The sequence below is a fragment of the Ambystoma mexicanum genome, chromosome 1p (genome assembly GCF_040938575.1).
Source record: "Ambystoma mexicanum isolate Mex_15411 chromosome 1p, UKY_AmexF1_1, whole genome shotgun sequence".
NCBI lineage: Eukaryota > Metazoa > Chordata > Amphibia > Caudata > Ambystomatidae > Ambystoma > Ambystoma mexicanum.
Window position 1 is genome coordinate 89,805,648 of NC_090921.1, and position 18,524 is coordinate 89,824,171.

Consider the following 18,524-nt stretch of genomic DNA (forward strand, 5'->3'; position numbering starts at 1 on the left):
TATAGGACGACTACAATACTTTTTATTTCACCAGACATGGAATTTCTGAAAGAAATTGTCACATTTGCTTGAAATTAACAAAGGCTTTATCTTACCCTTTTTGAAATGGCTCTACTCAGAGGTATGTTCAATAGTTTGTGTTGGCGGTCTCAAACATGACAGCAGTTTGGGCAGTCAGATGACTCATTAGCAGTGGTCTTCTACTTAGAGATGACACACAGAAGGCTGCAGTCACTTACCAATATGGTGCACATAACGATGATCACAATTCCCACCACGCCGATGAAGGGGATCAGGTAGTAACCCAGAGGGAAGTTGTACTCTGGCACCAGGACAACATGAGCACTGTGGAGAGAGGAGAGATTGAGCAAGGTCATCGGTGGGATACAGTACGGGTGAACCAGCCAACCTGGCAAGACCACGGCTAACATGAAAAAAAAGAAAAAAAATGGTGGCTAAACCAATGCACACACTCTGGGGCAGGAGATCTGTCCTGAAGACATCCAAACCAGGAAACATTTCATGGTGTAGTGCAAACAGATGAGAGACGAGACCCATGAGGTCACAGGGGAAAGAAGGCATTTGTGATGTCACAACAGTTACAAAGCTGGACCCTCCCATATTGATAGGATTGACAGAGTATGTGTTCAAGCAAGAACTCAGCATTAAGGTCCCTGTGGGAAGGTGATAAACCACACAGGCCATAGACAGCAGGCTGGTATAATAATGCTGTTTATTATTGTCTTCCCTCAAACCACAATTGACCTCATTGCAGTCTTTCTCTTATGTGGGAAGTCACTTAATATGCTTGTCCCACACTACCTCAACCGTTAATGGCTGGCAAAAGAATGAACAAAAGTATCATTGTTGACTGTCCTTTTAAATCCCTTCCTCTCCCCCAAATGGCCATTGGTCCAGAAAGTTCCCACCCCTTTTATGCATAGAAAAGTGCAGCTCCTGAACCCACTTCGCCTTTCCAAACTGCATGTATGGTTTGGCTGTGGTTGTCCTTTGCACAGGTAAGGTAGCATGTGTTCTAATAACCCTTCGCTCTCTAGCGGCGTCCCACTGTAACGGATGGGGCTCCCTGACACTGACCGCTTCCTGCTGTAAACGTCTGTCAAGTCTGTAAAGCAGAGTGGGGCTGCTGCTTTGATGTTCCCTAGCTTGCCGTGTTGCCCTGCAGAGGCTGCATGTGAAGGCGGGCACCCATCTGGGGGCTGCGTACCTTCTGTGTGGGCTCCCTCAGTTTACAAACACTATTTGTCCAATATTAGACAGAACTGCTGTGGGCCTGCCGGTCCTCTGTTCATTTGCCTCCTGGGTCATTGGCCTAGAGATAAATTTGACTTGTATGCTTAAAGTTGTTGGCCTTAGGAGAAACCCGACCCAAAAATGTAGGGATTGTCAGTGTTTTGAATGATACACAGATAACATAAATCTAGAACAAATAAAATCAGGTTTTGTGACAATTCCGAGCAGTTATCACCACTCCCTAAGGGGGAGTCACTCCCTTTGGGACTAGGGAGGTGAGCCTGCTACACTTAACACCTCCTAGAGGACATGGATAAGCAGGATCCCTCTAGTCATGGCTCCCTCTTAGGAACAGGAAACCCAGAGAGAGGGAATTAAATCACCATCCCTCCCCCGCAGGCACAAACCCCTTTGTGGGGTAAATAGGAGTAAAGGGGTATGATAATCCGGTGGGCCCCTTTAAATGCCAGCACGGCTTCTGACCCCAACTGTATTCAATCCTCCTCATGGGAAACGGGAACAGCAGAAATACCAGCCTCTTGGAGGCACGTCAGAACATGAACCAATCAGAAAGAAGTCCACGGAGTTCGATAGCACCACAGTGCACTGTAACAAAGTGGACATCCGGGACACCAAAGGTAAGTTATGGTGATTTATTGTCCTGGTCCTGTACTCCATCAGTTAAACATGGGGATGGTTGGGGACACAAAAGAACAATCTTCACAAGGGAAACACCGGGTTCATCCCCACACCCATACTTCCCAGCTCTCAGCTTTCTCTCTAACGGTCATCCAGTAGAACACTCCGACACTCATATTCCACCAGCTCATGACATCACACACTGCTGCTCTCCAAGCCACATTACAACACCTCTCCCTCCCTAGGGAAACACAAGAGAATGACTAAGGTAACGTGACCAGCACCAAAACCCTAATAATCCAAACACACACGGTACCAGAAATCCTGCACACAGCGGCCGCCTATGCCCAGAACCTCTGGCAACCCAGACAAATAAGGAACCACACGCAAAGGGAAACATTCACAGGCCAAACCAGACCACATAGAAAATGCCAACGGCACACTGACTCCATGACAACATGCCACGACCTTTGACACAAACTTCCCATGTCCATCGACTCTCACCCTCGAGGACTGAAAACCATACAGAGTGCACTTACGGCTGTCCCGAGCTGCGCCTCAGAACCTAGAGCTGCCACCCCTAGACATACTATTGTTAGGGAACACTAACACAACTACCTAACCAACATAACCACCTATGTACCAAACACCTTCCACTCCGGTCTGCCCCCCGGAGTCTCAGAGCTGCCCCTCTGAGCACAAACCAACTGCCCCCTAAACAGAGCAACAACAAATGCCCAACAGCAGCCGAGGAACCCACAAAGCACAACTCTGATTGGTGTACCACAAAAGAAACCACATTCACTATCCAGCACCACAATCACTAAACATCGGCCATTTTCTCTTCCTTATGCTACACCACCTCTCGACACAAAAATAAGGAAGCAGGGGGCAAACTGCACTACCACAGATCCAACATAGTAACCTACCCCTGTCTAAAACCAGGTACTATGAAACACTGGCAAAAACCGAAAATCCCTCAACCATAGCGACCTACCTAAGCCCCTAGACTAAGCGCTACAGAACAACATGAAATTCAAATTATACTCAGACATAGCGACCCAACTGGAATTTAAACCAACCGCTATGAAGCGCACAACATCAAAACATTGCCCTGAGAACAACACCCATAGTGACCTACCCTGATGATGCACCAGGCACTATGACCACAACCCCACCACATCAACTCCAACAACAAGACTAAGGAATAAGGCACTACTGAGAACAAACACACCATAGCAACCTACCCCGGCACCGAACCAGGAACTATGGAACAACAGAAATATACTGCCCCGAGATACACTACAAACATAGTGACCTACCCTGGCACTAGACCAGGCACTATGTAACAGGACAACATTATGGGAACAGGCACACCACACACTCTGAACACACAAATGGGCAAACCAACTCAACCCCAAGACCAATGCACATGGCGACCTACCCCAGCATTAGAACCGGGCACTAAGGGAAAAGTCAACCCCTACACTCTGACTGCTCCAATACACGCCCTCACACAAAGACATAGCGACCAACCCTGGCACTAGACCAGGCACTAAGGACCCCAAAGCAGCCATAAACACGCAACCCCACACATGCCCCAACTCATTGTACACGCACCTATTCACCACACCCAAACACACACGAAGAAGATTGCAAGGCTACGAAATGCATATTTCACTATATAATGAATGGGAAAATATGTGCAAACAATACTTAAAATCTGCATAGTGGGATATGCGCAGACAATACTTGAAATGTCACCCCAACCCTGGGTAACTCCATCCGGCAAAATATCAGAGAAGACTGGCTGCCATGAAAAACGTTCCACGCTGCAAGAAAGACTTGTTCAAGAACACTAAGTTCAAAAGTGGCTACGTGTTCAACCCTCTGTACGCTTCTTTTGGGAGAGGGACAGTCTTGCTCAATGGAAACAAGGCACGGTAGTCATTAAGTGATTACAGCATTAAACACCCGCCTCACAGTCTAACCACCCCTCCCCATTCCAAGGGACAAGGGCAGGAAACCCCAAATCGAAACTCAGCACGAGGGTATGGTAATCTACAAAGGCCACAACGAAACACTCTTTCGCACAAGACAATGGCCTTCAATAACAAACCCCTATACGTGTTAATCCCGGGGACCAAAAATGGGGACGCCGTGAACCTATCCCCAAACATGGGCCACAACACAAACTGACTCAACTCATCCACCACACATAAGGCCCGTGACACTAACCTGACCGAATGTCCCATTGCCGAGCTCAAACCAGGTAAGATCTGTACTATTGTGCCCAGTCCGGAATCAGCAAATCTCTCAGGAGCGTTCCACCTCACTACAACACGGCGGGAATGAGGCTTGAGATGCAGGAAGAACAATGGTCACTGCTCACGTTACCCACTGGGAACGCCTCTCCCAGCTGTGACGTCACCAGTTTGCACCAGGATACCGACTTGGCAACTTCCATAGGAACCGTCTGTGGGCACTTCACGCACCCTTCCTCCGGCACACGCCGCAATGGGACAACTAAAACGAGCGACCAGAAACACCCGAGTCCACGGGCAAAAGTCCTTCCATGCAAAAATGCGGCCCCTTTCCTCAGATGCCGCCGCGCACAGACCCTTGATCCAAAAGTGCGGACACTTATCCCAGCTGCCGCCGCGCAAGGACTCCTTCCTGGCAGTGAAAGCGGGCGACACAGGTCTGCCCGGCGACAGGGGTAGACCGCGGTACACCGAAGAAACTACGCTATCTCCTCCTGATAAATGGGGACCATGATGACCGTCGGCTCCCCGCACCGCGGACACACAGTCGGGTCTCACCGCAGCTGGAGTTCTGACTACGCTGGCACCAACTGCGGAGCAACTCCAATGCTGCATAGCTCGGCCCCTCTGATGAGCAGAAAACACAGGTGCCGCAGGGCTGCCTTCAGACGTAGGAGCACTGTAAAGCAACATCTCAACCCCACTATGGACAGGGGAGCACCGCCAAACTCCAAGGGCCCCCGGCTGCCACCAGGGTGCCCGCACAACAGGTGAAGGGCCACAAACTTCACACGGCGGGCCAATACACACGGACCCGTCTGGGTGTTGGGGGACCTCACGGGGTGGTGTTCCACAATAGCTGCACCCCCCCCCCCGCAGCAGCGCCGTTGGAGGGCTATCCACCTACCATCCCATCCTCATCGCCAGGTTCACCCCCCACACCCATACTTCTCAGCTCTCAGCTTTCTCTCTGTCTAACGGTCACCCAGTAGAATACTCCGACACTCACATTCCACCAGCTCATGACATCACACACTGCTGCTCTCCAAGCTACGTTACAACATGCACATTGGGCGTGGAAGAGCTTGGAGAGAAAGAACACCAGATGTGGCATTGCGCTGGTTGATCTGCACTGGGAGAGTGCGACAAGGCCCAACAGGCCAACCACTAGATGCGTGCGAGGTAGCAGCCAGAATGAGCAGAGGGTACCTAGAAGACTGAGGTAGAGCCCAGAGGAGCCACCAACAAAGCTCTGCTTCTCGCAAGCAGAAATGGAGAGAATATGCTGCCCGATGGACAATTTGTGGAAGTGGCTCCCCAGCAAGAGGAAGCTCAGGCAGACTACAGAGCCCTCCCATGGAGCACCGCTGGTCACACACAGGTAAACAGTGGCTCTAGAGGAACAGAACGCGGATGACAAGATGAGAAAGAGTGAGACCTAGGGTGGGAGAGGAAGAAAGAAAGGACCCAAAGCAAGGAGAGACCTGAGATGCCCAAGAGTGAGAGAGGGTGAGACGAGCCTACAGAATTGGGAGACCACCAAGAAACTCCGGAGTGGGGTGAGAGAAAAAGCAGAGCCCCCACAGTGAAGGAAGAAGCCCCAGGGTGGGAAGTGAAATGGAGAGCTACTATGGAGTGCAGGGTTCGAAATTAAGATTAGGTAAGCAGGAGCTAAAAGCAGCTTTTGGCTATCCAACATTAACCAGTGGCCAGAAGCTACCATTGGGGAAGGAGGAGCTGGTACATAGTATCTAATTGTCCATTATTTATGACGCCCTTATACTTTAAAGGTCGTACAGATGTGCCTTAATGTATATGTAATATCTTAGTACATGATCATACATTTCGTTAACACCTTTATATGTACTTGTGGACAATGATGCAATAGAAGAGGGAATATAGAATGTGGAACCCAGGAGAAAGGATGCCGATCTGAATGAACTGAGAGAGGAACTGTTAGCTGAGATGGAGCCGGTGGGTTTATCTATGGATCTTAAATCAACTAATTTATCTACAATACTGTGTGAACCAATACTCCAGTATACTTATAAATGGCCCCAAACACACAGTCAAATTCACATAGGTGTGTTTGTTCAGCATCAGTTGGCCTGGTGAGCCAAATGTAACTCCTGATAGCTGTTGATTTCAAGCCAACCAGGCTCTTCTAGGCTACACGCGGGAGTTAAAAAGCTGCCGTCTCTCCTCAATTTCGAACTCTGCATTGGGGAGAAAGAGGGATTTGAGAGAAACAAAAAGACCTGGCTGGAGCTCCAGATGACACTCCAGCAGTACCACAATTGCACGCTTGGGACTGTTCAGAGACAAACGGTGGGGGTCAGAAGCCTGCAGCTATCCTTTATTCGGGTAGTGGCCCGAAGTCTATCTTGGTTAGTTTATGTTTTCCTATGAAATAGGGAAATAAACTAGGTTAGAATATGGTTCAGGACAGAGGACTGCATTTATGTTTAGCCTCCTTGACCATCCTGGCGAGCACCTCTTGACTTTGTATAGATAGGGATTATTTTTGAATTTAATTTAATGTGTTTAGCTCACATGGAACTTTTCACATAAATAATAGACCTGTATATTTACAACAATCATCATTTACAATTAAAAAGAATAAGATAATATTAAAACAAATGTATACAGAGTTAGAATTCAAACACTTCTCCACTATAACCCACATACCATATAAAGCAACCTGTAGATGCAACAGCCTCGACTTCAGACAATAAAACCAGATGTTTTCACTCAATTTCTTCGTACTCTCCCACGAAAACACCCAAAATGCACATGGACATGTTTTAGGTATCTTGTCATCACGCGCCTATTAGTCTCTGGCATATGGAGGCAATTTACAAATTCAGCAAGTTCTATTTTCGGCTAATAATTCTTGTCTGGCGCCTGTGATTGAAAGGACAGGCAGCTGATTAGTGTTAAATTGTAAAATCAGCCATCTGACCCTTAAAACAGGACACTCCATTAAACACATTTGGAGAGAAATGTGTAAAATTCAAATTTCAGTCCCATAGCAAGATATTCTTATGGTAAGCAAGCTTAATCCCATAATAATCTACACTTTCTATACCCTTTCTGTCTGCTAAGGGCCAATTCATCACATCCAATAAAGATTGATTCGCTAATGCAAAATGAGTCCCCCTAATCTGTTATTTCTCAAAAGACCCTGCCAGAACATTCGAAACAGGACATTTAGTAATGACTAGTGATTTCAAATATAATTCTCCCCTTTGCTTCAATGCCAAGGACTTTAATGTGGTCAAACCAAGTTCTAGCCTCAAAATATGCATTGCGACCTCATGGGGTAGATTTAGCATATGCTTCCAAAAACGTCCCTCAATGATGTTAAGCCAGTCAAAGTCAGGCAGCCCTATCGCCTCTAATACAGAAAATGTGGCTGGACAGAAGCACTGGAAATAAAACGTTCTAATACCAGCCGTACTGTACCCAGCTGTCCATCCAGCAAAACTAAAAAATAAACCAGTCAGCTGTCCCACTCTTCTGGTTTTCATGGCTTTGATTCTCCTGACCCAGAACGCATGTGTGGGCTGGGTGTCCTACTCTTTTTCTAGATTTCCTGTGAGGAAGCTCTACTGTACTAGCCAAGACCGACCTGACAACTCAAACTTCTCTACCGAGTTGACCTGGCAGGTGCCGTCACTGGCCCAACACTAAGGGGCAGGTGCACAGGTCATCCAGCGCCAGTAATGGACAGAGCTAGCAGCCAGTCGTCAAAAAATTAACATCAACCATAATAGTGTAAAAGATGTGTTGGGACTATGGCGGGTCCGAAGTAGGAGTCAGACACACAGAGATACGTTACCTTTCTTTCAATTAAAGTTATAAGAAACATGCCCATCTCTCCCTATTACTAAAGGGATCACCCAGCCTATCCAAATTAACTAAAAGTGCTCATCGGTCATCAGGAAGTCCAAAGGAATTGTCCTCCGTCCCAAAACTCACTCTACCTTACCCTACCACTAATGTGAACCACTCAAAATAATGTCTTTCTCCTGGTCTCGTTTTCCCTTCCTCCTGCTTTGCCAGCAGCTTTCTCTTCAGGTCTTGATTTTATTTCCTGCGGTTATTTCATACACAAATGTCTCTCTTTATCATATATGTTTCAGTTGTAGGTGACTTGTTCGAAATACAAAGGATCGCATGCCTTTTTTTCAACACCAAAAGTGCTGAAAAATAAAGTTTCAAATACTATTTTTTTTCAAGTATTTTTTTGTTTTATGGGGGTTCTTTTATAAAAAAAAACGTTATGCATACTAAACTAAAAAATCTATAAATAAATAAAAAAGCATTCAACATTCTTTTTTCTCTGTCCTTTTGGTTTCGAAAAAAAGGGCATTGAATCTTTTTTTTTTTTGAAACTATGACTGGACACCATAGGTTTCTTAAAGTTATCTTCCCCGATAGTCTCTTAAAATCTCCTTTGCGAGCTCTTGTAGCTCTTCCCAAAGACTTGTGGGTCTTGTGCCCTCTTGAATACTAGGTTTATAACAGTTTTCCTTGAGATACTCTTGCCTTTCCTTGTATCTCTCTTATTTTCTTGAGTTCCAACCTTCCCAAGGCTTTGTATGACATTATCTAAATTATAACTCCTCCTCTCTTGTGTTCCCTTTCTTGGAATATCTCTTCCTCCATCTTGTTCACTTGCCAGTCTTATCTCACATCTTTCATTATATGATTTTATGCTGTGCTTTCTCCCATTTGTACATTTTAACTCCTAGGGTAATTTCCCTTCCTATCATGATATTCGTTTCCAGTCTTTCGGGATTGTTACGGGTTTTTCACATCTCCAGTTAGCTGGTCTTATTGGCAATATCTCGTTTTAGGAGTGGGACGAGTTTCTCCATGCATATAATGGTGCCCCGGCGGCCTCCCACACTTCCCGTTATCTCTGGTACCTCAATATGTGCAGCTGAACCTTGCAGGGCTTGGCACTCGCTCGGGTAGCCCTCTTCGGTATCTGGCTTCTCGTTCCTCACATTCGCCAGCATTCTGTTCTCGGCTTCCCCTCTGGCTACTGTCGTATACGGACACTAGCGATAGGGAGCTGCTCACACTCCCAGCAGTGACTGTCTCAGCGCTGTTGGCTGAGCGTCCTGCCAACCACAATAAAGTTGTGGTCATGCCACCACCTGGGACAGGGTTCCTCTCTCCCACTTCGCAATGGTTTCACTTTTGTATGCGCCGGGCCTCTGGTGTCCCACACAGGCGTTCTTCACTTCCTTGGAAGACGCAGGCTTCGCGTGTAGTGTCTGCTCCGACTCTCCAAGGCGTGATGCCTACGATACACTCTTTCTCCCTCTCTCCTTCCGCTCGTCCCAGTTAAAAATACGTCTCTCCTTAAAGAGACACCCGATTTTCCTTTTTCATATTGTTAAGTTTCAGCATTGCTTTCAGCCAAATTTAAAGATGTCACATTATTATTCATAGCAGGCAGTCCCATGTATGCAGCTATGGTATATAGTCTAGGGAGACCCTCACGGGGGAGGGGAAAGAGGGGGTTTCTCCCAGCGAGGGCCCACTTGCCTCGACCTGTGGGTAGGGTTTTGCAGAGCGGGCTAACCTCCCTAGCCTCAAACGGAGAGAATCCCCCCAGGGGGAGAAATTACAAGTTACTCACCGTAGTGACTAACATACTCTTAGTCCTCTTTCCTCCATCCTGTATGGGCGTCCCTTTCTAGGGACGGGAGACAGAACCTTTTTCATCCCTTTAAATTTAGAGGCACGCTGGGGTGCGGCCCTGGGAGCATGCGCTACCCTGACTCCGCCCACCAGCGCCACTCCTCCGTTCCCATTGACACGTCAACAATATTTATCATTGCCTAATGATACCAGTATTATTAGAGGGGGGGGTGGTGGGACATATGGGGGAAAGGGGACCAAGTTAGTCACTACAGTGAGTAACTTGTAATTACTCTTATGTCCTGTCCCCTTTCCTCCATACTGTATGGGGTATTACAACTGAATGTAGCTCCAGGGTGGAGAGGAGAGCCTCCTTCAACAAGTTCCTCAGAACCGCCTGTCCGAAGGCCGCGTCTGATTTAGAGCCGGCGTCCAAACTATAATGCTTACAAAAAGCTGAAAGGGTGGCCCAGGTAGCTGCCCTGCTTATGACCTGCCACGGAACCTGCCACTGGAATGCGATGGCTGTGGCCTTGGCTCCGACAGAGTGAGCGTGCATGTTGGCTGGCAGCGGCTTGCTTTGCCCCTCGTAGGCCTCCTTGATGGCCGCAACCACCCACCTTGCGATGGAAGCATTGGATGCCGATAACCGTGTCTGGAGACCCCAAAGCTGACAAAAAGTGCGTCCGACTTGCAGAAGCCCTTGGTCCTATCTAGATAGAATTTCAGAGCGCGTCTGACATCCAAACAGTGTAAGACTCTCCGAGCCTCGTTCTTGGAGTTAGCGAAGAAAGTAGGTAAGACTATTTGCTCTTTCAGGTGGAAAGCGGAGGGTACCTTAGGTAGGAAAGCCGGGTGAGTCCGCAGGAACACCTTATCCCTGAGGGAAGTTGTACAGGGTTCTGAAGCCAACAGAGCCTGAATCTCGCTAACTCTGCGAGGGGTGGCGAGTCCTACTAGCAGAGCTGTCTTCATGGTGACCAGCCGGATGTCCGCGGACACCATTGGCTCGAAGGGTTTATGCGCCAAGGCGCCTAACACCAGATTGAGGTTCCACACAGGATGTGGCGCTAGATGTTTGACTATCGGGTTGGAAGAGGAGCAGACCTCCTCCTCTGAATTCCTGTAGGCCCCAATGGCTGCCAGATAGGTGCGACATGTGTCCACCTGCACACCCGAATGAGCAAGATGTGCCGAGAAAGAGTGCACATCGTCCAGTGTGCACATCAGGGGGTCGATCTCCTTAGAATATGCCCAGTGACAGAACCTGCTCCATTTACTCTTATATTGACTCCTAGTGGCCTTGCTCCTAGCGCCCTGGATAACCTCCAGGTTAGCCCGCGATAGGCTCATGTGTTTGAGGGTGATCTGCTCAGGAACCACGCTGCAAGGGTTAGCTTCTGAGGAGCAGGGTGGAGAACCCTGCCCCCCCCTCACCTGATGGGACAGGGGAGGTGAATGGGTGGTCTGTCCGAGAGGCTGAGCAATTCAGAAACCCACAGTCTCGCTGGCCACCAAGGCACTATCACTATGATGCTGAGGTGACGAGCCTCCTTTATCCTGCAGAGTACCCTGGGGATTAGGGGTGTGGGAGGAAAGGCATAGGCGGTCATGCCCTCCCATTGAATCTGCATTGCGTCGCCCAAGGAGCCGGGGCCCCATCCCTGCAAAGACGAGAACTGCTGGGACTTCCTGTTCTTCCAGAAGGCAAATAAATCCACCTGAGGATGGCCCCATGTGTTGAAAACCACGTGCAGCACCTGGTCGTTCAATTGCCACTCGTAATAGTCTTCTCCCAGCCTGCTGATCCTGTCCACTTCCAAGTTGGCCTCCCCCGGGAGGTGGACGGCCCTAAGGTAGATGTTTTCCAGAGCCCATTCCCACATGCCGACCGCTAGGGTGTACAGAGGAGGGGACCTGGTACCCCCCTGCTTATTGACATAGTACATGCTGGTGGCGGTGTCGGTCTGGATCAGGACAGTCTTGCCCCCGATAAGTGGGCGTAAGACCCTCAGGACTAGCCAGATGGCTTTGAGCTCCAGCCAGTTGATATGCGACTCCTGCTGGGTCCAGACTCTGGACGCTGTGGCTGTCCAGAGTGGCTACCCAGCCCTCCAGGGAGGAGTCCGTTATAATGGTAACCTGCGGCACCGGCTGCCGGAATGGCCTGCCCATCCGCAGATTGCAGTCCTTGGACCACCACGCGAGATCCGCGTGGAGAGAAGGTGGTATGCTGACCAGCTCCGCTTGGGAGCCCTTCTCCTGATTCCATGAGGCTGCGAAGTGCAGCTGCACTCTCCTCACCCGGAGACTTGTGTGTGGCACGGCCAAGAGAACAGCTGCCAGGACTTCCAGTAGGTGCTGGTACCACCAAGCCGAAGTCACTGGTCTTGTAAGTACGTGCACAGAGGCCCTCTTGATGGCCGTAATCTTGTCCTCCGAGGGGAAAAATGATCTCGGAATTGGTACCCCAGATGAGGCCCAGATAAGTGAGAACTTGCATGGGCTGCATCGGAGACTTCTTCAGTTTGACAGTAAACCCTAGGTCGTGGAGTGTGATCATGGAGCGCAGAGGATGTGTGGATAGCCCCCTACGGGGATCTCACCCTGATGAGCCAGTGGTCCAGGTAGACATGGAGGCCCCGAGGAGGGCTGCCACTGCATTCCCGAGTCTGGTAAATACCCTGGGGGCTGAGGCCAAAGGGTAGCACCTTGTACTGGAAATGACAGCCCATGATCCTGAAGCATAGGAAGGAGCGATGAGGTTGCCAAATCAGGACGTGGAAGTCGGCGTCCCTCAGATCCAGGGAGCACATCCAGTCTCCCCTGTCTAGTGTGGCCGCAATGAGTGCTGGCATAACCATCTTGAATTTCTGCAGAGGGAGAGCGAGGTTTTGGGTGGACAGGTCCAACACAACTCTCAGGCCATACTGGATCTTTTTTTGTATGGCGAAAATCCTGACACCAGCCCTACCTTGAAACCCGTTCACCTGCCTGCTCTGTTCCTAAGAGGGGCATCGAACGGGCGGCCATGTTGTCTGGCGCGGCAGCCATTTTGTCGGGCTGCGTGCCACGTGCCAAAGTCGTGGTGCATGCCCTCTGGGCACAGCCTCACCCAAGACTCTTGGTGTTGGAACAGGAGGCCTATCCCGCACCTCAGGTCTAGGTCTGGAAGGCGAATCGCCCTCGGCATGGATGCCGCTAGTGCTGCGTGAAGGCGTCCCCTCTGACATGGAGTCAGTACTAGGGCATAGCCCCTCGGGTGTAGGACTGGTAGAAGAACCTTGCGGTCCCTAAGCACTGATACCGGTAGTGTCCAAAGACCCCTCGACCGTAAGGCCGGTAGCTGGGTTAGCCTAGGGTGCGTGTGCTGGTAACTTCATGTCCTCTGGAGACAACCCTTCGAAGTGCTCCCACCACCTAGCTAGCCTGTTCTTCAGTGCACGTGGAGTCAGAGCGTCACACGCGGTGCAACCTTCCCAGCCGTGGTCAGGGCTAAGACAGCAGAGGCAAAGAGCGTGGGGGTCAGACGTAGGAAAGAGCCCCTCGCAGGCTTGACACCTGCTGAAGTCGACATGTGCCGGGGAGGAGCGTGACGCCGGAGGACCAAGTACCTAGATGACAGAAAAGACAAAACGATAAGAGAAAAATCCAGTGAAGAGCCCATGGAATTACATGGCGAGGCCAAACCCAGGAGCTCTTGTGAAATCGGGCCGTTCCCATCGACGCAGAAAAGGGAGCTTAGGAGTGGCACCGGTGGGCAGATTTAAAGTAGTGCATGCTCCCAGGGCCGCGCCCCTGCATGCCTCTAAATTTAAAGGGGAAGATGTTTTTTCTGGTGACAACGGTTCTGTATCCCGTCCCTTGGAAGGGATGCCCATACAGTATGGAGGAAAGGGGACGGAACCTAAGAGTAGGGATGATTACCTGCAATTCGTCACATACCTCCTTCTCCTTGCGGTTGTGGTTCCTCCCCTTCCCATCTCCACTGAGGCTGGGAAAGTCCCCATTGCCTGTTCAGATGTTGATGTTTGGTCTCCCAAGTCCCAATAGATGGTTCTCTTTCAGAAAACGGTTACCAAGAGCATAAGGGAGAAGATTTGGGTGATCTTTCAACAGGACGAGGGTATGAGAGGTTCGGCACTATGTTATCACCTTAATGCTTAGGATTGGTTTTAAGCTCCCCCTTTGCAATTTTAGTCAACCACTGGTGGATTTGTGGGACGTTGCTATCCAAGATTAGATCTTCCGGTAAGTCAGGGATAACTGTATTGTATTGCACCTGTATTGCAACTGCTGAAAAGCACTATCACCCAGTACTGCAGTCCTACTAGTAGCGAGCAGATCAGCGGTACTCTACCCCAGCTTCAAAAGTTCATCGTTCAATCCCAGCACCTTCTCCCACGACTCTTCAGTCAAGCAGCTCACCCTGCAGATCTTCCTCATTTCTCACAAGAACTGTTGTTGACCCTAAACCATGCGAAGATCAGAGATTTGGGAAGTCAGCGGTGTGGAGCAGGTGAAGATACCAGACCATGAAGACAGATGAAAGGGATTGAGCCCCATCTTTACCATTGACCTTGTACTTAAAATTATGGATACTGATTCATCATGAACATAACAGAGGCCAGTCCTTCTCTCACACTAATCTTATGAGCAACTAACTTAGCTTGAGTGGTTCCAGGTCCCGAGGCGTCTTTGGGATAGGTCATGAAGCAGAGTATTATCAATATACTATATTTACAAAGTAGGGGGATGATCAGGAAAAACAAAATAGAACAATGTTTGAAGGATGGCTTCTCTCATCAAATAATTATCTAGGCTGTTTTCATGGTTCAGCTGTGTTCCCACGTTTCAAGCCGATAACATAGGCACTTGCAGTCTAGTAATTTTAAATAAATGTGTACTTGTATTTTTGGTGCTTAGTTTTCAGGAAACTCAACATCAGCTTCTTCACCTCACAAATCGTTGAATTCCTCAAGTTCGGACAGTCCCACACAGGACCTTCAATTCAATAACAAGATCAGGGGTCCTCTGTCAAATGTTACAGGCCCTGTATGGGAAAGGCTTTGGTGACCTGGGGCTTTCCACCAGCGCCATAGAGACCTTCTGAAACTAGACCTTCCTTGACTGGCTCTCCAACGCCCTATCCCAGGGGTCCTGGTACTACTCCCTGAATCCCCAGTCAACAGTCCACAACAGCATAGTTCCAACAAGGACCTTACGTTTATCTCTTCCCATTTGCCTTTCCTACACCTCCTCATTGACACATGCTGCAATCCTGTGCCTTAATGTCCTATCTGGTGTGCTCTCTTCTCTTCCACCTCTCCTCAGCAGACTCCGCTTTGGACTTCTTGGAGTTCCCATACTCAGTTCCTTTTTTAGAGACAAATCTCTTTATATTCCTTCAAACCTCCTCCTCAGTCTCACTATTTTTTCTTCCCTCCTGTTTTTGCTTCTCCAGTCTTCTCTTGATCTCTCTCCAGCCTCCCCCTTTAATCTCACTCCAGCTGCTTTCCTCTGTTCCAGTCTCTCCTCCCTTATCTCCACCTTCTACCACCCACAACTCTTACAAATTCTTGATCTCCATTTATCCTCTGCCCATGACCCTTTTACGCCACAGTGTACTCCGGTGCTTACACTTGTTGAATCACTCCCAGTCTTAGAGACGGTCCAATGGTCTTTACTAATGATTTTGAGGAGCCAATTTGCTGTCCCTATCCCTCCCATCTAGTTTAGTTTAGGACCCCCAACCCTAACCCTGGTATTCCTGAACGGAGGTTAGTATCTACAGAAGATTAACGCCTACTGTCTAGTTCTGCCTTAAACTGGTGGCGATAACCTAAAGGCCGAATGCCTACACTCTCTAGAATCCCTCTAGGACTTCCTAAGTCTCCCTACACCATCAAACTGTTTGTTCTCTGAAGGCGAGTTGGGATAGTGCCTTGCAAATACACTTGTGATTCATGCCCCGTTTCCACCACGCTCACTTTTACCTGTTCCTTTTCTACTCTTCACTATTCCTTCTCGACACATAGCTTCTCCAGCCAATCTTTTGTCCCTTTGATGTTCTCTCCCCTCCCAGATCTCAACTCCACACTTTGATGGCCTCTCCCCTTCCTTCACACTACCACTCCCTCTGCACCACTACTCCATACTACCAACTTCTTCACGCAACTCCCTCCTCCACACGACCTCTACTCCCCCCCCCCTACAAACGGCCACTACTCCCTCTGGGAAGAATCCCAGGGTATCATCACTGCATCCATAGGGGGAGCCGCTTCCCACGAGGCCAAGGTGTTGAGGTTGTTACCAGGTAGTCCCCCTAGGTGTTGTACTCAGCGGGTGGATCTCATGGGAGGGAAACCCCCTGTGGAGCCACTGACTATCGAATCAGAAGAATGTGGTATCCCTACCAATCACCTGACCCTAGACCCGCATCCCACAACCATAACAGCCACTTCCCCAATACGGTCATGAGTTATTGTCACCCTACCATTTCCCTAGAAAGTACTGCAAAGATAAAAAGCATAACCAACCCAAGGAAGATCAAAGGTAGAAAGACTAAGACGAGGAAGAATAGGGAGGAGTTGAAAGATTTACTGCTGACAACCACTGTGACGTGGGAGAAGCGCAGAACCATGAGGATCACCTTTGAGAACCACAACAAACACTCTAGTGGTTACTGGCTTCTGATTGGTCCAACTGTTATGTTATTGGATTTTTATAGCGCCAAAGCCGTAAGGCGCTAACAGGAGCAGTTCGCAGACGAATGAGCAGTCTCTGCAGTCCTCTACAGTCTTTTTGCCGTGCCTATCTTTGGAGGAGGAGCTACTACCTGTTGCTTCCATTATACCCACTCCTGGCCGCGGGGCGAGCAGACGAGTGAGCAGACCCTGCAGTCCGTGCGAGGACTGTGAGCACAAGACTTATCAAGGTAACACTCCCCCAGCATTGCCATCTGCTAATTGCTTAATATGATTACTAACAACATGTGTGATTATATGCTGTGTGGGGACTGGGGGAAGACTCCTTTGACCCACAAAGCCAACCAGTGCAAACGATCATTGTAACTTGTCGAAGCCTACCTCATCAACGAGTGCGAACTCACGCCGTGTGTGGGAATGCGGGAAGACTCATTTGACCCACACGGCGCACCAGTGTTAAAATCTCATCGCCATTTGCCAAAGATAAAAGTACGCTTGTATACGATTCTACGCCGAGTGGGGACTGCGGGAAGTTCCCCTTCAACCCCACAGCTGAACAGCATATTTATAACATTGTGACCTTAACCGGCAAACAACACAGCCTGTATTGCACCAGAAGTGGTTTCCAATACCAACCCCTGACTTTCCTGTAGATCTTCTGTTAATCAACCTGTGGTGTGTACTCCCCCGCAGAAACCAGAACCCCGCTCCACTCCATCTCTTACTTTGTCGGGTCACTTGGATTCATTCCGGCGGCCGTTGGGTCCAGGTGAGGCACCCCAGCAGACTGGTCCGTCCTCAGTCTGTCAGCCCTCTCGGCTCGTGTGGTTCCTGGGCTATATGTGGGCCGCTGTCGGGGACGCGTAGAGGCTTTGTGCGGCACGCCTCCCTCCGCTGGCCGCAGCAATCCTGTTTGCATATTAACCTGCTGTGTACCAACCTACTTCTGAAAACACCCGTGACATCATGGCTGACAAACAAGGAATCAAACAATGTAACTCATCAACTGGACCCCTAGCACGTCATCGTATGAAATCTCTGCTACAAACTACTCTACAAAACCCTGAAAATATGCAACAAGCAAAAATCCCTGACCCGGTTATAATCGGAAAACATTTGGATAATTCTAAAGAAGGACTTGATGCCACTAAACAATCTAGTAGTCCAGAATTGACCGACAATTTACAAATAATCCCTCCTACACCATTTTTAAAGCCAGAAGTCACACCATAAATGAACAATTTGAAAATAGAAAATCAGGAACAAAATGATCGACAGTTTCCTCGTATTGATCAAATTCCATCCGACATCGGGCTGACAGAACAAAAAGGAAAGAATCCACCTTAAAAGGGTTCAAATGACATGAACCGACAGATGACCTCAAAGACCACGATCAAAGGCCAGCTCTGAGCGAAAGTGGGACCCCTACTCACACTCACGAAAAAAGAATACTCCAACAAGAAAAATCTAATACTAGTAATTACTTGAAAGCGAGTGAATCGACCCCACAAGGAAAAGCCTTAACATCTCTACCACAAGAAACAGAGAAACAGCTACACACTACGCCCAAAAGAGAATGTGTCCAAACCCCTTCTCTGAAAACGGAAAGCATGTCTAACCAATCAAATAAAACCCAATCGAAGGTAGAATGTTCCCAATTAGTTTACACACAAAAAGATGAAGCGGAGATAGCAAAACAAAGATGAAAAACACTGTACGATAAAGATCTGAACTCCATGACTTTCCACCGAAGAACGAGACTAATCGACGACTTAGACCCAACAGAAATAGAAGCCCTAATGGAGCTTCAGGTACACAAAAAGGAAAGCAACAAGAACTAATAATGAACGACCTCAAAAAGATACACTTGAAATACCCTTTTCTATTCCGACGGCAACGACGAGCACTCCGTCTCTACCTGAGGAACGAAGAACGACCCAAGATCAGACATTCGATAATCTGAAGAAAGAAAGCTTCCATGACCACTCTAAATGTTCATGTC

The 18,524-nt window shown here is 48.7% G+C and overlaps 1 protein-coding gene across 1 annotated transcript in view; it reads right to left on the reverse strand.

Moving 5' to 3' along the window:
- The window catches only part of RNF167 (ring finger protein 167), a 548,009-nt gene that overhangs the window by 229,627 nt on the left and 299,858 nt on the right, over window positions 1-18,524 (reverse strand). The window contains exon 7 of the mRNA XM_069643794.1: window positions 240-345. Within this exon, the coding sequence (XP_069499895.1) occupies window positions 240-345 (106 nt within the window). The remainder of the gene's footprint in view (window positions 1-239; window positions 346-18,524) is intronic.